This window comes from Antedon mediterranea, chromosome 11 (genome assembly GCF_964355755.1).
Source record: "Antedon mediterranea chromosome 11, ecAntMedi1.1, whole genome shotgun sequence".
Lineage (NCBI taxonomy): Eukaryota > Metazoa > Echinodermata > Crinoidea > Comatulida > Antedonidae > Antedon > Antedon mediterranea.
This window is the reverse complement of record NC_092680.1, coordinates 19,944,636-19,967,290: the sequence shown is the minus strand read 5'-3', so window position 1 is coordinate 19,967,290 and position 22,655 is coordinate 19,944,636. Positions and strand designations below refer to the sequence as shown.

The following is a 22,655-nucleotide window of genomic DNA, read 5'->3' as shown; positions in this document are numbered from 1 at the left end:
TTTTGTCGAAAATGAGATGATAGCTTGTCCATTTATATAAAATCGAGCCTTTTATCTATATTATTTCCATTAGCTATGTTGTAACAAGCCAAATTACAAGTGTTTTGGCGAATTAAGCCAGACTTCAGATTCAACAAAAGGTGATCATTAGGTATTCACGTTAAGCGACGCTCCAACGCGCAACTGCCTATATCTGCTCAACATAACATTATGATTATACAAGCTGGTAATAAAGCAACAGCTAGCCTACGGTTGCCATTGACAGTCGTATCAGTGGATATGGAGAGAAACCGACGGCTGTTAATGTGAAATGGCAATTAAACGTGAATTCGTTTAGAGGTAAAGAAGAGTACATTTCAGCGGTGAATGTTATCACTACTACACAGGAAAGCCATTATCTTTGTGTCACCTGCAAATACCAGTATTCTTATTTACGTCTGAAGAAAAACGCGTTAGTTGTGTGTGGGAATTGATTTGTTTTCGTCTTCTGCAACAGTTTATACTTATGATAAAGATGGGAACAACTTTGCAACGTGTATCGATTGGTAACGATTATATTTACATTTCTGATTCATACTGTCCATCTGAACACTGGTCTATATGAATTGTCCATAAAATCTTGTGTGAATAGTCTGGTTACGAAAGTATACGGCCGCGGGTGATGCATGTTTACCTGAATATATTTTATACACGTTAACTTGCTTCGATTCTTATTATTTTATACCTACATTTGCTGATCATTCCCTGGCACATCATCAGGTATCAACTTCTTATGTGGATATTGTTTAACCTCAAGATTTGCTAAATTTTCTTAAACACATTCCAGGTGAGATATATAATGCAATTATTTCATAATAATTTGCCTGGTTGCATACATGATTGCATTAGCATATTAACTGTGTTGATGCAGAATAACTGTTAATATTACCATGCGAAGTCATTAGGGCTGTTAGTACAATAAGATTTATAAATAATAGTCATATGATACGGTAGTGCTGTGATATAGGTGCAAAGCAAAAGGTATTACAGTGCGGTTATATATTATTTTCTGAAGTTATCTAAATTAACTTAAATAAAGTGACATAACAAAAGATGTTCGTTCATGACATTATCTTCAAGAAACTGTAACCATGTTCCAGCAAGTGATGGTACTCAATTATTATATAAATTTACATACTTTAAAAAATAGGATTTAAAACTAATAAACAAATAATTTCTAGAATTGTAATTATAATTGTGTTACACGAAATTTTGTACTTTCTACATTTCAGTTAAATTGTTTTGCTGATAGGTGTTGTCTTTGTACATTGGTGTGTTGATAAATACATTTATCTACAGTGTGACTACTAGTAACCACATCTTCACTATGCACCAGGGGGAGGCACATTCCTCTCACTGCCATCTTAACACGGCCGGTGGAACTATTGTTCAGCAACGGACTCGTGCAAAACGCGTGATAATAAATGTCGGTGGGGTAAAGCATGAGGTGTTGTGGCATACGCTTCGACGCCTGCCACGATCACGGCTAGGCCGGCTTAAAGAATGCGAAAACCACGAAACTATAATGGCTTTATGCGACGATTATATACTGTCGTCAAATGAATACTATTTCGATCGTCATCCGATAACATTTAGTGCTATTATTAATTTCTATCGTACCGGAAAACTGCATATGATAGAGGATATTTGCCCGATTTCTTTTGGTGATGACTTAGAATATTGGGGTATAGATGAGTTGTACTTAGAAGACTGTTGTCAACACAAGTATTTTCAAAAGAAAGAACAGATATTGAATGAAAGAAAGAGGATGAATGATAGTTTAATGGAGAGAAATCGTGAGAACTTCGGTACTGGATGTTTTGCCAAAAAGAGGAGAAGAATTTGGGACTTAATGGAGAAACCGAATTCGTCATCGTATGCCAGGGTATGTATCACACACACTTTGTATGATTTTACAAAAATGTAACATCTGTTATGACTGTGAAAACATATGTAAAAATGTTCTTTGATATGTATCCTTTCAATTTTGTAATCGGTAATATATTTATTGATTCAAGAATAATCATAACAGATCAAATATTTAGCATAAAATAGATTATTCATGTGATACACTCACAAACAATGGTCCAGCTGTATACATTTATCAAGTTATAGTACAATCGTTTTCGTTCTTAATCGTTGAGTTATAATCCAATGTCATGTCACAGCAACATATACGAAAAGTAATTATTAGTTATTTATTACAATATTAATGGAATTGCTTGCCTTGGATATAATACCGAAGCGTAAATATGTAATGAATAATAATAATTAATGAAATAGCTAGTTTTGTATTATATAAGTCAGAATAAATGATAATTTGTTTGTTTATCTATTTCTTCGAACCCATAATGCAACATTGTTATTATCGTCATCGTCATCTTGGTGAGTCATCAACATCATCATCTTTTCGTCGACATTGTCATCGTCACCTTTGTTACTAATTTGATAATCGCCTAATTCGACTCTTTGTCTTCACTGCTTTTATTATCAACTCTTGTTACTATCACGGCGATATTGGCATCGTCATTGTGGTCTATTTTGTGTTTTACTAGTTTTTAACTCAACTAAACCATGTCTCCCTATTATAATTACTGTACCCATGAACGTATAGGTCCATGTACCTATGCTCAATTTATTAGTAAAAAATGCTTTCTGTTATTTTTAAAATCAAACCACTTCTTACTATATTTAACCAATCTCAGATACCTGTAATCTAAAAATAGAAAAAGGGTTGATTGTTGAGCATGTATTTTTAATTAATTCATTACTTTCAAAGCACGTTTGCCTGATTATGACACCAACTTGACTTTATTACATACCATTAATAATTAGCTTTAATCATCAATCAATATTATAGACAAGATAACGATTCGGATAACACATTCAATTGGGCCTAATTTAATCAAGTCAGTACAAGATGACATATTTTAATTATAACTCTTATGTGATTTCAAGTGGTTGTAAACATCGTTGTTCGATTTAATTGAACGTGAGGGACTTGCATGTGTTCAAATGTATAAAACATGAATAAAGACGGGAGATGTAGATAATACCGACAGTTGAATTGTAACTTTTTTGGATTATTATTTTTTTTTTTAATATGACAAAAATAGTATAACAGTGTCGACGATTTAGCCTAGATCATCAATCTTTACGATGTTAAATCCATTTTAAAAAACGTATGGCAAGCTAGAGTTCGTCCATCAAGCATATTTTTTACAGCAGTTAAACATCTACGAATTTCTTTTCCTTTTTTATGTATTTGACATTTCTTTGGCTTATTTTAGCTTTTATGTTTTACGATATACAATTTTTTATCTGAGGTTTATGATTTCTATTGTAGAGGAGACTTCCAGAAGTATTGCAGTCTAATTGAAAGATTTACCATTAATGGTTTTAATTTGTTTGTATTATTATTATTATTATTATTATTATTTAAACAGTAAATAAGTGTAAACTGCAATTTCCTTCCTTCAGCTCCCAGGTAGGCTTTCGCTTGTCAGTGGTGCTAGCCTCTTTCTCCACCTTTGTCTATCCAGCATCTCTCCGCTATTTCTCAGTTCTTGTAACTGTAAATATGAAATATGTTAATATTACTATCAAAAACGATATCAATTCAAGGTATCAATGCCGGCCGGGCATGTATTCATTAATTATAGAACCTGTGTTATTAGGTTCACGTGTGTCTTGGAAACTCGTATTTTACTCACGGCACGCTATGAAAAAGAATCTTCATAAATTGCCGATTTAGGCATCAATCGTGTTGAGAAATAAATCAAATTTCCACATACAAATCTTCACCTTTAACTTGATAAGAAATGTCAACATTTCCAGAAGAAATGTTGGCTTCTTGATTATTTATGGGGAACATTATGATTAGTTCGATCGTTAACATTTCTTATAGTTTGAATTATTTATAGCACGTTGATATAGGTATATCAGCATACATTTACTATTCATTTACTTACAAGTTAATTTGAACGAATTACATGTAATAGCAATTACAGGACATTATTGATTATTCAATATTTAAACATCTGTTTCTTTGATTTGTTTTTAGCTTAAAACACGTACGTTTTAAAAGTAAAATCAATTGAGTATAGATTGATGATACAGTATAAATGGTTAACCCAACTAAAAATTAGCCCATCAACCAACATTTTCAGAGATGACACTCCTTAATGTACAAAATGTACAGGCTCATCAATTCTTTCTTTTTGGTTGGGTTATACGAAGATGCAAAATGAAAAATGTATATATGTCATGTCACTTTATTGAGAGTTATTCCCGCTGTAAAATAACTAAGAAACTTGCGGTCCGCCCTTCGATTTCACAAATAACAAATTCAACGATAGCACATTAGATTAAGTTCAACGGTTAATGTCACCATTTTTAAGCCCTACCGATCCCTCCCTACCGATCCCTCCCTACCGATCCCTCCCACCGATCCCTCCCACCGATGCCTCCCACCGATGCCTCCCACCGATCCCTTCCACATCATTTCTCCCTGGACCCGCCACTGGATAGGCCAGGATATTATACTAGACTGTACATCAATGTTACGGTAGTGTCTTTTCTAGTTATTATGGATGTTTCTCACATCGTATATAAACTAGCAATTTTGTTATACAAGCTTAACGAGTAGAAATAAACAAATGTACACTGTGTGACGTGTGTGATTACAATGTACACGCTACATTTACGTATTCAGTTCAATTATTAGAAATCCTGATATTAAAAAAAACATCTGAATTTCCTTTCACCCAAGTATACTGTGGGTCTAATTACATTAGACGATTTATGTTTGCTGTGCAATTATCGAATATTTATCTAAAGACTACGGGACTCGTAATAAAGTGAGCTATCAAATGAGATTGAACCTCCATAAATATCGACACTATATGAGTTCTATTCTATAATGCATATTTATATAGAACGTATACCTAAACCGGTTAGATATCGGACTTGGAATAGCGTTGTACTTTATGTTATCATGAAGTATAAGATCTATCTTTGTATGAAAAGAATATGAATAATAAACTTCATAGTATCTATTTACCGATGCGTGTCGATTTTAAAATTTGTAATACAATATGTATAAGTAAACAACTCAAAATTCATAATATTCAGGCTATAACGATGGATAATTAATGCTGATTAGTTCGCCTGATGAGTGTTAGTGTTACCGTGTGGTCATCGAAGCGGATTCTGTCCGATTTTAAAAGCACTGCTTTCAGTCAAAACCTAATAAAGTAATTTGTCAGACAAGATCAACAATATCAAATCGACATTAGATGAGAAAATATAAAAATCGGTAATCTGGCTGTCATCCTTACTAAACCTAATAGTATTGTTGGTTTAATGATTTCAGTTTAACCATGTACAGTACTTATAAAGTTTAATATATTAGAAAATAAACATGTTTCTTAGAAGATAGAATTAAATATTTATTAGGTTAAGGCTAAAATGATTCCGTATAATCTCAAGTGTACACTATCAAACGTTATGTAAAAAAAATTTGATTATCCTATTACATGGAATGATGTCATATCATCACCGTATTTGGGCATAGCACCACCGTTTTGTTGGGCACATCACACTAGTTTGATAATGTAGACAGGGGTTAATAAAATGTAGGTCTATTATTCAATGTACAGAGTATATGAAAACATTTTCTTAGTAGAGGCACATATTTCGTCACCGTTTTTACAATTCTATATTCTTTCTCATGTATTGTTTGCTCCTTTTTAAAACACAGAAATATGGCCAAAAAAATTACCAAAATACAATTCAATTCTAGATATGCGTGTCGACTTGTGTTATCCCTGATGTCGGTTCTGTCCATTACTTGCTAATATTCGAGTTCATCTGCGTGGGTGTCAACTGATATTCAATGACTTTAAGAGTTAGCATTTCATTATGAATAATACACTTGATTTAAATTGATATTCTTCTTGTGGTGTATGTTGTCGGTTGTTTTACTCGCGGTTTTTCACAAATTGAAGGCATGTATGTTCGGTCATTTGCCTGATTAGACATCATCTTAGTCATACAATCTATGACAGTAAAGTGTATGTTTGCTTTAAGACTGTCATTTGTATTCCATGAAATATAATAAGTTACCGGCATACCTCGATGCACCATTTAGATGCATTTGAAAGCCAGTCTTAGTCTTCTATTACAATTTTCGTATTTACGTATATGGCCTAAGGAAACGTCAACGTTTCAAAAATTGTCTGTTTTTATAATCAAACTGGCATACAGTTTTTGATGACCGCTTTGCCGCTCTCGGAAAGTAAGTGGGTTATTATCAATGCTATTCCAAACGTTTATATGTTATAACGAAGAACAGAAATGATAAACCCAAAGCTACCATTTAATTAATGTTTAATCAATATTATACGCATCAAGAATAGCTTTAAAAATACTGCTAACTGAAAGTATACGCACTCTACATGCGATTCTCGGTACTGTATCTATTTTCAAATTGGCAGTACAACATCACATGTGTTTCACATATCTATACTAACCTAACCATTAACTTAACCTGACATGATACAGCAGGCATCACATGTGAAATAAAAGAGATGCTGTATTATCAATTCCTTGGATACTTCGGAGATATATAGTATGTGGAGATACAGTACTAGGAATCGGGTGCAATGTAACTATAGCATCATTATCGAAAGTATTAGTCGTTTGTAAGCAAAGCATGTCGGTGTAGTCTACTGAGTGTCATTAGCGGCTCTTGTGTGCGGTCAAACGGTACATAATACTGACTTAATAATAATTAGGGATTCGTGATTAGTAATTTTCTAATAACTCTTGAATTGGAGATCTGCTAAAAATATCGATTATCATTCTACTGGGTTTTATACTTATTTTTTTGATAACCATTGATAGATTTATAGACAAGATGTTCAAATAATTTAATATAATGTACCGGTATATGCTGAGAGCTTTAAAAGCCGTTATTATAATATATTCACTTCTAACTAAAAGTGTGTTAGTGTTATACTGTATAAATATCTAAAAAATCATGGATAAATAAAGTTATTACTTTTATTAATTTATTAGGCACTGACGTACGTTACTGATAGAGACCGTTTAAATGAGCCGAAAATAGATCTATTTTTAGTTGTCAAAAACGTGAAATATTAATAATAAAGCATATTATACTCGTAGACACAATAGCCACTGCAAACGATGTCGGTCGCATTACTTATTAAATGTTGAATAGATATTTGGCGCTTGTTTCTAATAGTAACAATAAACATAAATTGTATATTTGACATTTTAATAGTCACGCATGCGCAGTATGGTATATAATCACATAACGTGTGTATTTTCGTGACAGTGGTACGTATATTTAGCGTGTGTCTGTGTTATGAATGAAAATACACGATGTTAGCATTTTCAAATATATTAACCTTGCTTTGCAAACAGTCTATCCTTTTTATAGAATCAGCTGCAAGAATGACGTACGTCATATATTGTTGTTTTCATTTTACTTTCTAATAATGAAGATGAGAATTACCGTATTAATCCATTTAACATTCGAAGATGTTCATACTAATAACCACGTACCACTGAATTTAAGTGGATGTACAGAAAGAAAAACATAGAACGGATCATGCCCAGGTTCTGTGTGTCAACGTACTACATCTGTTTCTCCAATACAGTAATACAGTATCACGGCAAATTCAGTAATACTGTATCGCATGTGTATTACATGTGTGGTGCATATATTATTATTATGAAATGTTAGGTAAGGGCAAGATACAGTCGTCACATGTGAAACACATGAGATTTATCAAATATACACATTTAGAATATAGTACTGAGAAACTGCATCATTAAACTTGGGCATAGGTCTGCTGTACCTTCAACCAAGGCAATCTAACAACAAGACACTGAGCTCGCCTTGGCAAAAACTCTTAACAGTCATTTGATCCTATTTCTGGTTGCGACAAATTCAAACAGTACTGTACTGTGTACACATATTCTCCGCGGGGTCTGAATGGGCGTGGAACTGATAGTGTCGCAGCCACAGATAAACTCTTTGATCTGCGGAGCTCAGCATCCTGTTGTTAAATTGCCTTGTTTCAACCACATAGTTTAATTTCTTTATTATAACCGCATACCTGTACAATTATTAAATTTAGAATATAAATATCAAATTTCCTATTAATTTATATAGATTATTGTTATTGATTAAGTTTTCTGGATTTTAGTATTATTGGTACACACCGTAAATCCTCTGGATTTGTTGCCTGTGTCACGACTTTACCTACCTACAACTATGTAACTTGTGATTGTGTAGTTTTATGAGTGTAATAAAGGAGAGATAATGGTATTTAAGTGGTAGTTTATGTCACTTATTTACTTATACTTTCGTTCTTATTAATGTCTTATCAGAACACTTGGATCAGGCCTACTATGGCATTGGTATTTACGTAACATTAACAATTAGCATTATTTGGACTATGCATTTTTGTTTTATTTAAATATGAGGCGAAATTAGGCATTAGTTGGAATTTCAGATGTTCACAAATACTGAACCTACATAATACAAGATTTAAAATGCTGAACAAAAATATCTTGACACCATGTTTACTTTCAGAGATATCACAGACAGTTTGGCAATTACTAGGCATAATATTATACTAAATGTGTTTTTTGGAGTATCCAAACTAACTCCATGTTTCAATACACACATACAAAACATTTCAAAAACCGTTAGCAGTGTTCCTGTTTCTCAATTGAATGTTTATATTTATGAGTTGATTAACGTTTCTTAGGCTTATCTATGCTATTTTAGCGCTTTCTAAAGACTAGAAATTGTGAATCTAATTACTATCACTCATAAGAATTGCTCTCTTTGATCAAGATGTTTCACTTTACGTTTCAAAGTATATCACGCATGCGCAAACATTCTTCATCTGCCAACCTCGATAATGTTTTCAAAATTAACAATACGGATTATTAGGTTGGCTGTGTTACTATAGTAACTCTCTATAGCAATGTTTAATAGTATTACTCAACATTTCTTATCATCGAATTGTGTTAATGAACTCAATCTTTCAAATTAACATTAATCGGTCACAAAAGCAGTCTTATTATTATTATACATGGTACATTATTAAAAAATGTTAGCTCTTCAAACACGTAATTTTTATTTGTATTAAACTCTGCGAGATAGGATCTTGAGATTATTTATTTATAATTTTAGTTTAAAGTGGATTAAGGTATATTTAATGTCATCTGCACATTAGGTAATATTAACAAAAATGCGCCAAGCATTTACAACATTGTTATTCTATATCTCATACCACACAAACAACGTGTTTTTCTTGATCATTGCCTTTTAGACTATATTAAGTACAACTCGGTAAATCACTATTGAGTCCAACCAACAAACAAATTGCGCATATCCATAATTTGTGTGCGCCCGTAGCAATTAAGCTGCTAAAGTCAGGTTATGTAAATGTTGTACTTCTGAGCATGCGCAAAATGCCGTTAGACTTGAGATGCTGCTTAGTCTATTACCTCGTCATGGAAATATCTTATACAACTCGGTTGTTACAACTCAGAAAGTTGGCTTTCATTGCATTGTTTTGTAACCTTGATTATTATTCATAATGGTTTCAAATAATAACGTCTCTATTCATAAAGAAAATAAAAGATACACATTTATTAATTTAATAAAATGTTTTTGAACAAAATAGATTCCTAATAGTATTTGGCTTGTTACTTTGAGGTAAATTTCTTTTCATGATAGCTTATTGGATTTACCGTATGGCTCTATTTAAGAATGATGTATCAATATGTATAAAATTTAATCTAAGTTGAATTCTAGAGGATAAACCTATTCTTGGAGTTAATTACTTTAATGATCATCTCCTATAAATATAGGCTATAATTATTGGGATGATAATTATCATTTACTCGTCTTCATCATCACCATCATCACCATCCTCCTCATGATCATGTTCTACCGCCATATATTAATACCATTCCAATTATTAAAGATGTATTGTCCCCCTGAAAAAAATTATTTTGTAAATGTTTGTTGTTGAATATGCAATTTTATGTTACATAATAGTTATTTACTTTTACCAAAAAATTGGATCGAAAAAAAAAATTACCTTAAAAGGCTAAATTGCAAGAAAAAAATAGTCAAATTGGCTGCTAGCCAATTGTTTTTTTGTTAAATTTAACCGTTTTGTCTTTTTATAGGTGAAAACCTTCTTTTATTTTGAATTTTTTCTACGAAAGTGATTAACTTTATTAAAGCTGCTAAATGGACTATTCAAAGTCTGATTTTATTAATCTTCATTTTCATGATTTTGAGGGACAATACATCTTTAAGTTAATGTAGAAACTTATACATATACAACTCAGCAAATTATTATCTATACTCGTGTTGAACATGTCGATTTATAAAGTAAATGATTTATTTCAAGCTTTTACATTTCTGATCATAAATTCTTCATTAAAATTGCAGACATGAATCACGTAAGTTAAATGAATACATTGATTCACATTATTATAACTTGTCGTATGTTTCTTACATTGTTTTCGGTCACTTTAATTTTAACTCAAATGATGTTTATAGTACTAACATTCCATTCTCTAGACAAATTGTCTACACATTGTTAATTGTTTAGCTTTAAAAGAATGTAATATCCAAGAATTCAATTTAATTGTAAGCCTATGTTGGCGTAGATTCTTTTAATTCATTTTAACGTATTCTTTTTATTAATTTTCAACTTGTTTAAGTTGTATTTATGTTTGTTATCCAGCATGTATACTTTACCATTTTTAATTCAAACTTTCATTAGCTCTACATGCATTTTTTATCTAATTAGTGGTGCCATTTTTAAGCTGTTAGTAAAATCTTGAAAACAATATCAATTTTTCTGTTTAAATAATGTTAGTATAATGTGAATGTATTAGTAGTGTTGTTTAGAAGTTTGTTCTAACTTAAAAGGTTTTCCTTTTCATTGTCAACACTATTATATGTAATACCGTAGTAGACCAAGTTTTTATTGTATGTTTCTTTGTGTTCTTTAATCATTCACTTCAAAACAGGAAAGAATGACGTTAGACTTTCTACCTCAAATAAATATGACGCATACATTATGTATGCATTCCAACTTTTATTGGCACGGACGAAAAACATTATTGGTCCGGACGAAGGAAGTGTTTAAAATTGCATTCATTTTTGTTTCGAATTTAATCTCTTTTTCAATTTGTATCTTTTAGAGATCCAGCCACTGTTACCTTACTTTTTTTTTTCAATTATTCGTTTTATTCTAATAATTCAACTTCAAGCACTGTTCAATAGGCCTAGATTTCGCTTCCTGCCTTTCAAGTAAAGTTCCACACATAATTATCATAGAGGTGTTATCATCTGAATTCCTGTTCATTTCATACACAGCGTTTCACAGATGTTCTTCCATGATGGTTACACACCACATATTTGTCTTGTCAGCAAGTTTGTTTACTTTGGTAGGGTTGTCCGATTTTAATTACTATCCGTTTCACTACATACGAAGATGATCCTGTCTGGTGAACCCAATTACTTTTTCCAATATACGGTTATACAACAAAAGTCCCATCATTAGATTATTTACAATTATAAAAATAGCCAATGAAATTCTTCTTCAACATGTTCCATCTTGTGAAATTACGCTTTCCTCTATTTTTCGTTTACCAGTTTGTTCTGTTTTGACCACTGCGGGATATAGGTGATGTGATGTTTCTGTTTTGTCCTTTATTTATTGTTTTTAATTATATTTCGGTCTTCCGCCGATTGTTATTGTTGCAGAAATACATTTTGCAAGCCGATGCCGGTATTTCATCAAACCTGTACTGTCAAAGTGGCTAAGGCTGTTCCGTCGGAAGTTTATGCCTATATTAATGTATATAATTATCTATCATAATAATATTAACAGTAATAGGTCACTTTGAACAATATTTCTGGTAGAGTTTTTTTATTTTTCTTTAAATAGTAGGCCCTCTATATAGTTTATGACAACCCCAATCTGTTAAACTAACATCAAGCGGTTCATACTTCTTGTACTTCTTCTTCTGAAATAACGAAAATAAAATAACTGAAAAAACTTATTCACATGACCTATTAGTAGTACTAAAAACATGATTTATAAATATTGACAAAAATATCCATCAAATAGATTGTAATTACCAGCCTTTCATCTTTCCCCAAAGTTTAATATCAATGATATTATTGTATTTAAATATTATCGACCAATTACGTCATTCGCTATATAAATACCAACAATGATATTACCTAAATTACTTACTAAAAATAGTCATTTTAAAAAAAACAGGATAATATAGGTCACACTTGTTTATATATTTCAATAAACATAAAGAAATTCTAGAAGTTATCTTGGAATCTCATGCGATAAAGTTGTCACAGTATAAAGGCCTATCCAGTGAATTAGTTGAATGCTTTCACAGCCAGCAAACATATTTAATACTCTAAACGCACTTAATAGATACGTGCCGGGCATACACATCGCCAGTTACATGTTTTCATTTGATTTCACTTTCTAAGTTTATCATGAGATTACTTTCTCCACGTTTGTCAATCATGGACGACTGAACGATAACATGAAAAAAAGAAATAAAGATATAAGTACAGTTACTCTTAATCATAGAGATATCACTATAATGTATCTATGTAATATAGATCTAAACATTCTAAAAATGTGTAGACAACCACAATACCAAAAATATTAAATATACCGGTATTGAATTTTTTTTTGAAAGAACATTTATTTTGAATATTAGACAACCGATTTTTATATTCCTAATATTTCTCAGATGGGTAATTATATTAGGCCTAGCTTTTAGAAGAAATACCTTTGTTACAGGGCTTTATTAGGCTACACTAGTGTATCTTTGTAAAAGCTGCTTTTATTACACTCGGCCTAGTTTTTAGAAGACTACCAATATAGGTAGTATTTGAGAGGCTACTTTTATTATAGTAAGCCTGTAATTATATCTTTTGCAAGAATAGCTTCCTTATAGTAGGTATAGCCTTTACCTACCCTCATTACAGTAGGTCCATTGAATTTGCTGATGCATTTAACGCATGCGCATTATAACACAGTTCCATAATTTACCTCCGCCAAGGAGCAGGATTACTCAAAATGTAATTACAAGATCTTTACCAAATCTTTACCAAATCTTTACCAATAAATTTTGGGATCATTTGGGACCATGGTCCCAATTGTGGACCACTTTTTGAGTATACTTTTCAAACCTGCTAGTGTTAAAAGATAGGACAGAATTTTCCAATAGCCAGCGAGCAGTCTTAAAGTAACAAGTGAACTGAAAATGCATTTTCCCGAGAACTTCATTTTTGTATAAGAGGCAAGAGTTATAATTTGTGATTTGTAATTTGTACATGTAGACAAAACAATCACCGTTATAGGCCTACCATGTAAAAATATAGTAGAATATTAGTTTGTGATAAGTCACGTTCTTTGCTTGATTAGCTGCGCGAGCCTATTCTAATTGATACCTTCAACGATCACGCATATTGCGCCTAGGGAAATTAATGACCATATTAAATTCGATTAGTATCGTCTGTATCGATAGTTCAATCAAGCTCTTGTCAGATATTATATCTTTTAATATCACAAATGAATACGTTTTAATAAATCGATTATGCTTTTAAATTAATCCAAACATTCATATATTTTCTAACGTCTTTTCTAAATATTATGTAAATATTGTTTTGTTTTGTATTTGTATTGTAAGTGTACATGCTCAAATACTAGGTCTAAAGCTCTGTCTACGCTGTCTGAGTTTGAAAGTGTGATGTGCCAAAATATGGTGGGATACGACATCATCATGTCCATTGAGCACATCACATTTGTTTGTCACATAGAGTTTGATAGTGTTGACAGAGCTTAAAGGCCAGGTGCGGGCAAAAAATTTCTGTTGATCATACATTCCAATAATTATCGATCTATAGTTTCCCTTATGTTTCATAATTTTTGGGATTTTATTTGTGTTACACGAGCTTGTTGAAAATAAGCACAATTACACAGTAAAATCTCTATTCTTTTGTATTACACAGTAAAATCTCTATTCTTTTGTACACAAATTTTGTAAATAGAGAGGCAATTTAAAAAGCTATGAAAAATAAACGGTGTGGTAAAAAATGTTATCAGATGACTAAATATAGGTAATGTAACTTGAATATTACATTTCTGATATTTTTATTCAACTTCAGATTTTTATTGTCATGCTATAGAAAAAATTATCCACCGTATATCCACCATCTTTTTTCACCGTCTATGGAGTCACCAGACATGTTATTAAATTAGGTTAACTACCTAACTACTGAAAAAAAGTCTTCCTGGTTTTTATGGAAGAATTTTGCCAAATTTTGTATTTGACCATATTAAGGGAAATTCATGTTTTTTCGTCTCGATTTCTGTTACAAATATTTGATATATGTACAATTAACCAAATATTATATTTAAAATTCATGCCTGTACCTGAGCTTTAAGGCTTTGATACGAATGTGCATGCTACCTAGAACTACAAACCGTACTTAAAATTGACCTTGATTTATTATATTTTTCTTAGGCTTTATGACGTAGGGTATACTTTGTCAACCAATACTCAATATAATAGGCATTCTATACCCAACTCACTTTAGTTCAATCAGGGAAGAGTGACACTCTTCTTCCCTCGTTCAATAAACTGACCAATACTCAATCTAATACTACCCAACTCACTTTAGTTCAATCAGGGAAGAGTCACACTCTTCTTCCCTGGTTCAATAAACTGACCAATACTCAATCTAATACTACCCAACTCACTTTAGTTCAATCAGGGAAGAGTGACACTCTTTAATAAACAGTGGTTTGCCGTAACTACTTCATATGTATATATAGCAATATATATTTAGAATCGGGCGTTAATAATTGCATCATAAAATGCACGTAGAACCATAAAGTCTATGTTGAAATCACTTGTATTTTAACATGAAGTGTCTTAAAATTGTATTTTCTTTATTTCCAGTGTACATAACCTGGAATAAACCGAAAGAAAAATACTAACTATTCAGAATTCGACATCGAGTCTACAAATCCCACTAGAAACTAAATCATAATCATTTAAATTTACAAAGAGAATAGTTGACATTTCGCCGCTCGTGTTCGCCATGGCAATGACGTAATACCTGTCGCTCGTAGTCAATTTAACATTCGATATTTTAAATTAATTGTCGGTACCTCCCTTGGAAATAGCATCATTTATCATATCGTCTATCAAATAGAATACAGTGCTTTTTAATGGTTTCCATACTATACTTCAATTTGTTTTGTTTTTTTAATTTTCAAAATCCACAATCCACAAACTGGTAATTAGATAAGAATAGCACCATGTACGACAATTCCGGATTCTCTGACGTCACGATAAATGTTGAAATCTTATATTGAAAATTAAACACGTACGCATACAGTAACTATTGATACAACGGTATATCGTGGGTTTTTTGTATGTTGTTGGTTACAGACTGACTTTTATTTTTCTGAACAACATGATATCGGTAAATGTTATGTTTTATGTTGACGTCATCAGTCACATCGATTCATTTTGGCAATGTTTTTGTATTAACACTGAACTTGTACTGTATTATTCCTTGACCGCGTTATCAATAATTATCTCCGGTCAGAAACCGCGTCTTTGCAGTTTTCATCATTTTCTTTTACAATTTCAAATGCCCAATATCTCTTCATGTCAGTTTCTCCCAACTAAAACACAAGAATGTAATAATCTCTCCTTTTTTGTATGTTGTTGGTTGAGATTTTTATTCAAATGATTAGCATTTAGTTTAATGGACTTGACTATTGAAATCCCATTATGATTGCTACAAATTAAAATTCCGTGATAAATCGGTGATTACACGTTTCTGTAAATGTATAATTATCATAATAATAATATTTTTAATTTTACCATGCAGGTTCCTTTTCATTTTTAATTATATATATCAAAATAAACTGTGAGAATATACGTTATACATTTTTATAAATAAAAAAATATATAAAATGAATGTACTTATTTGAAAACATTCTGCAGCATAGATTTTGTAATATTGTCATCTCAATACTGCCAGGAAAAAAAATCCTCTTGATTTTAGAGTTATAAAGAATAAGTAGTTTTAGACGAGACATGAATATTCTAGAGGCGTTTAAGAATGTTAGATTTGGTCTAACTAGTATTAAGTACTATATACTGCCATTAATGATGTCACAGTTAACATAGATCAATTGACTTGACGAAATAGTTTTCTTTTTCTCGTTTCTTAATAACAAAATACATGAATGTAAGAAGAAGTGGATACTTAACGTTCATAGCCATTATTATTTTTGGTATTTCACTCAATATAAAGTTTAAAAATCTCAACCTGAGACGTAGTAGTAGACAGTATGTAAGATTTTCTTTAATAGGTGATTTGACCAATCACAAGCGATTGATTATTAGAACTGTCGTTTGTCATTGGTTTACACGTTTTCGTTGCGTCTACGTTCTTGAATTGCGTTCTAGTGCTTAAAGCATTCGCAGCTATACATGTACAGAACCAGGTGTAAATTATTTCTTGGTTAGGCCTAAAACTAAAACTAAAATGTTTTCCTTAATTTATTCTATGAACTGATAACACTGATGCAAAGAATGGCAATATGATAGTCCACATCTCGAAATTCCTTCATCACTGATAACTTTCTAATTATCCAAAGTTTGTTTTAGTTTTACAAAAGCTAGAAGGAGATTTGTTCGGGCAGATGTTTCTCAAATTCTAATTGCCTGTCTGAGTATGTCTCAATAAATGTACATACAATATACATACTATGCAAAGTATCTGTTCGCACACATCTAACATTCGTGATTAGTTAAGCCGATTTTCCACTGGGCGAATTTGTTCGCGCGAATCGAACGCGCCAGCTTGTACGCATGTGTATTCATATATATACGGCCATACTGCGTTGAAACACCGGTTCTCGTCAGATCACCGAAGTTAAGCAACGTTGGGCCCGGTTGCGTTCTGGATGGGAGACCGTCTAGAAATCGTGGCGGGTGCTGTATATACTGGAGAGTGATGGTGTAATGGTAATATCGGACTAGCATGTGATAGGCATGGGTTCGAGGTTATCTGTACCATACTAATTGCATCCTTAGGCAAGATGCTTTACTCTCATTGCCTAATATGGTAGGCGCTGCACTGCTGGCTGCCGTGGGTCCGTGGAGGGCCTAATCCGAATTTCCTCACTGAGGACAAATAATAATACAAAATATAGAATGTCAAATAAATATGTTTACGTCTTCCAAATCCTTCTCTACGCATGCGTATTAGCTGACGCCTTCGATTCGCGCGAACAAATTCGCCTAGTGGAAAATCGGCTTTAGGTGCGCATTTTTATTAGGCCTGTGAATAAACAAGCGTTTTAGTTTACACTCTAAAGCTAAGTTTCCAACGTTAAAGCTTAACTTGTAGACAAGATGCTTTACTTCAATAATTGGTACATTCAAATAATAAATAACTCATGGTTTGTATCTTTCAGGTCGTGGCTGTAATATCAATATTGTTTATTGTGTTATCGACCATCGCACTATCTTTAAACACAATAGACAATTTTACAGTAGTTGATGAAGATGGACATGAACATGAGAATGAACATCTAATTATGATAGAGAAAGTGTGTATAGCCTGGTTCACACTAGAATACGTGTTAAGACTGGTATCAGCACCGGATAAATGGAAGTTCTTTAAAGGTGCGCTAAACATGATCGATTTAATGGCAATCTTGCCTTTCTATATTACCCTCTTTGTATCCAACGAACAGGTTCTAAAATTCCAGAATGTACGGCGGATTATTCAGATCTTCCGTATCATGAGAATTCTTCGAATCCTGAAGTTAGCCAGACACTCAACCGGGCTACAATCATTGGGATTCACTTTGAAGAGGAGTTACAAGGAACTTGGCTTGCTCATTTTGTTCTTAGCACTCGGAATAATGTTGTTTTCCAGTTTAGAATATTTTGCAGAAAAAGATGAAGAGAATACAGGTTTTAAGAGCATACCGGCGGCCTTTTGGTGGGCAGCTATCACAATGACAACGGTCGGTTATGGAGATATTTATCCAACGACGGAACTTGGAAAGCTTATCGGCGCAGTGTGCTGTGTCTCTGGTGTACTGTTCATTGCGCTTCCCATTCCAATTATCGTAAATAATTTTTCTGAATTCTACAAAGAACAAAGTAAGCAAGAGAAGGCATTGAAGCGACGCGATGCTTATGATAAAGCTAAGAAAAACGGCAGCTTACTCAGTTTGGTTAGCAATGATAACGATGTGGACTTTGCTACTATTGATGTTGTCATTGAAGCTGAGCGAAACAAAGCCGAAAACAGTGCATGCGAAAATAGAATGCCTCCACAGGGTTGTAACAGTAAACTCGATAGCGCACAGAGCTGCTGTCAAACTGCTGGTCTTGAATTCCAAATGGTACCAGTTGTTCCAGAAGTAAAGTTGTCCCATTCTGCTGATCGACTACCACCACCCAGATATCCAAGGAATCGAAGTCTTAGTTCTACTACTTACACGGATCACGCAAACCGTCAGAGCTCAAGTAGTTTGGCTTCTGATCCGTATACATCTGTTGACTATCCGGACATCCAAATGTCTCCACATCGACATCACACGTGTGGCGTGCATGACCATTACGATACAAATGATTTACATGCATTTATTGATCGACAACGTATACCAAGTTTAGGACAACTGAATCGACAAAGAGGAATGGACATGATCTCGTCAGAAGTTGTCTCTGATTGTAGTGAAAAACTAATTCCAAAAAGTGAACGTTACTTAACTACTCAAAATCAATACGACGTCACTCCTACCACGGATGACGCGAGGGAAACCGATGAAACGGAACCACTACTTCGCAAACACTCGCCTATGAAACATGGTAGCAGTACCGTCGAAAATGAAGGCGCAGATGAAGGAATTGTTGTAGTACAGAAGTTGGACAATGGATATACTACAACGTGGATCAAAGCTGATCAAGAAGGGAATGGACACGTTTGCTCACCTAAGTCACTAAAGCCAGCCTTAAGAACAGCCATCAGTTCAGGGGACGATAGACCGAAATCTCCAGCAAGTCCTGACATCCAAAGCTTGAAAGGACCTAAACCTAAGCGCGTAACCATTGATGACGACAAAGAAAATGCTTCGTCAACGGATTCAGGGGGTAGCCTAACAAACAGTCCTCAACCAAGACTTGCTAAAAAATCAATAGGAAAAGGCAAGTCACGAAAAAATAAAATTCGACCTGGTTTGCTTAGTGGAATTACGACTGGGTTGAGATTGTGTAATCACAAACCATTACAAAGAGAGCCATCGTCTCCGGAACCTAAGCCAACGAGTGACAGCTGTCCTTCTGATGGTCAGATTATAACCCCTCCGTCCGAACGATCCACCAAAGTAGAAGTGAACAGGACAGTGTCAGATCCATGTACTGATGATGTAACAAAAGCAGCTGGTATCAGGCTGGGAATGTCACCTGATCTTTCGATGCATCGCTACCGTGGAATGAGCAAAATTATCAACGGTGCTTGTTCGCAAATGAAGTCTAGATCTCTGGATGAATCCACTTTACATGGCCAGGAAAACAATGAGAATAAGAATGCAATTTGGTTTCACTGCGCATCGGAGGATTGGGACATGCCCACCTCCAGAAATACACAGCAGCCTGTTGAAAACAGCAATTAGTGTCAGCTTATTAGTGATCGAGCGCGGCGGCCCACTGACTTTATTTAGGCCAAATATACTGCTTCCGTTCAGGCTGATTTAAGCTACAAATACCAAAAGGATCGCATTGTAAATGGAATATGTAAACATATAATATAAAATGATATGAATTATAAATAATATAATAAATTATATATAAAAGCTATAAATATTGAATGTATGCTGATGAGGATCGTTAAGATATAACCAAGAAGGCTGTACACTTTAAAACATTACATAGTGACATACTGTAGCATTTAGAATAAGGTAGTTTATACCTAATGACAAAATATCTCCGTTATTATAGCAAATTTGCCTTTATACCTATTTATATATAATTACAAAGGGCGTATGGTAAGTAGTCGCCATAATGCTTTCATTTTCTTTAATTATGCGTCACGTTTCGATACTTCTGTTGATATAGGCATTATGCTAAATCGTGTGTGACACGTATATAAAACGTGTATGTACATTATTGTATATTACATAAATAAATGCGTCATTATTGTAAATACAAATATAGGATTATAGAAACATAGATAACAAATTATACAAAGATATTAACGTTTATATATAATACCTTGTTAATTAGATACTAATTACGCATCATGTATGTTACTCGTGCACGACCGGTAGAAGCGGTTGACATTTAAGCTGCGCATGCGTTTCCACATTACGAAAACACTTGCTTGAAAGAACACATCAATTTTAAGCGCATCGCATACACAACGCATATTGATGAAGCGCACGCAAATATTGTCTTTAGTTGCGATATGTATCTATAGTTAGTTATTACAAAATCTCCTAATATTTTATTAAGTCTGTAGATAAATATTTTGATTTAATTTCACCTTCGTCTAAGATATATTCTTGTGTTTTATTTCGCTTCAATCGCTTTTATTTATCCCAGAGTAAACTATGTATACACTCCAGTGTGCCTGATAATATGCGATATTATGTGCTAAACAAGCGTGTGTGTATTAATCTATATGACGTCTTCTTGCTTGTCTATTGCTTTGTTTGAGACATGCGCACTACGTTCACAAACTCTGTACATTTGCTTCACTGCTTCGATTGCAATGTAAAGTATATGATGATATTTATAGTAACTATATATTATACAAGACCACTATAATGTATTGCTAGCGTTGTTTTAAATCCATTGTTTGTTTTTTTTAATGTTTTTTACTCATTTTAATTTTTGCTGTTTTTATTTACATCCAAATGAAAATAAATTAATACATATATAGGTTGTCTTTTATAAGTTTTAATATGACGTAAGAGAGGAAGAGGTTGACGAAGAATGGTGGGATAAACAACAGATGAAACTTACATGTTTCCAAGGTGACAATGCTGAATGAAGTAGGCATAACAAGTGGTGATCTAGGCCTAGTAGATGCTGATGTTTATGGTCTTGTTGACTGGCATAATAATAATACTGATGATGGGAATAGTGACCCTATAATAGTTCATATACAATATGCATACAATATTAATCATGATGATTTAAAGAGGTGAGAAACATTTAATGAAAGTTTTTGTTTTGATGATATCGATAATGAGGATAATATGGTAACGAACACAATAAACCAGCGCTCAGAAAAAGAGGGCATGCTATTGAATAAGTCGGCTGATATTGCACATTATATCGAGATTTTTATTAGATTTTGTGACGTCATCGATTTTAGTTGGAAACGAATAGGTATGGGCTGTGGGTGTGTAAATGTTTGGAAAAACTCGAAAAGATAAACAAACGTATCTGTATACAAACAAACAGGTATATACATGCATTTCTAAATGACTTTTGTTGAAAAGGTGGGCGCTATTTAAATTGCGAAACAACTAAAGAGTCACAACATCATGCTAGAGGGCGTGAATTATTATCATGTGAAGACCATTACTATTCAAAACAGCAAATTGACAATAATGAAGAGGAATGTGAGTACCTATTGCTTATTATAAAAGAACAACACTTAAATTCGCCTTTTACTTTTACTTACTTTTTTCTATTTTAAAATCATCATGTTCTCTGTTTTCTTGTTTTTCTTGTTCTTAATTTTAGCAATTACACTTGTGTGCAGGTTACCAATCAGATTTAAATGCAATCATTTAATTATTTGAAACGATAATTGAATAATTATTAAAGTCAATTGTTACCTCCAAGCTGTTATACCATCTCATTATTGACGACCTCAAACTAAACTATATTTCTAATATAAATATAATTAGACAATACTGCATTTGTCAATCAATCGCCCGTTTTTATTGTTATTTGTCATTAGAACATTGAATGCTGTGAAATCACAACTCACTGTATTTTAGAGTTTTGCCTCGTCACCGTCTCTTTATTTTGACGGTTTGTTGATGACATAACGATGGAGATATTTGCTACAGGTAAATATTATTATCATTATGGTTATAACTCTATAGTTGTTTTTTTTTTCATACAAAAGTGAGCACAGTTCGCCAATTACAGGTTGTAAGTTTATAAGCAAGATATACTATTTTATAATTTATCATGCTTATAAATTAAGTCTCATTTGAGGCTTAGGGAGTGGAGTTAAAAGAGTCGTGAGTTACAACCCTGGCACTAGGTCAAGATTGAACTTTAGGATTGGAAGGCAAGCACGTTAACCACCAAACTACAGCTCTACCGGTATATATTTTAATGAAGTATATATTACATTATTATTATTATTGTTGTGCATGTACTCTTATTGTATACTAATAGTATGTGTCATTTTCACGATGACTAAAATTGTTGTGCATACT

The 22,655-nt window shown here is 33.0% G+C and overlaps 1 protein-coding gene and 1 pseudogene across 1 annotated transcript; both read left to right on the top strand.

The window, feature by feature from the left end:
- Positions 1–288: 288 nt before the first annotated feature.
- LOC140062425 (uncharacterized) lies at positions 289–21,484 on the top strand. Its single transcript, XM_072108638.1, has 3 exons — positions 289–826; positions 1,272–1,924; positions 17,655–21,484. The coding sequence occupies exons 2-3, from the start codon at positions 1,367–1,369 to the stop codon at positions 19,863–19,865; spliced, it is 2,769 nt and encodes a 922-aa protein (XP_071964739.1). The 5' UTR covers positions 289–826; positions 1,272–1,366; the 3' UTR covers positions 19,866–21,484.
- LOC140063275 (5S ribosomal RNA) lies at positions 17,061–17,181 on the top strand (annotated as a pseudogene).
- Positions 21,485–22,655: the final 1,171 nt, after the last annotated feature.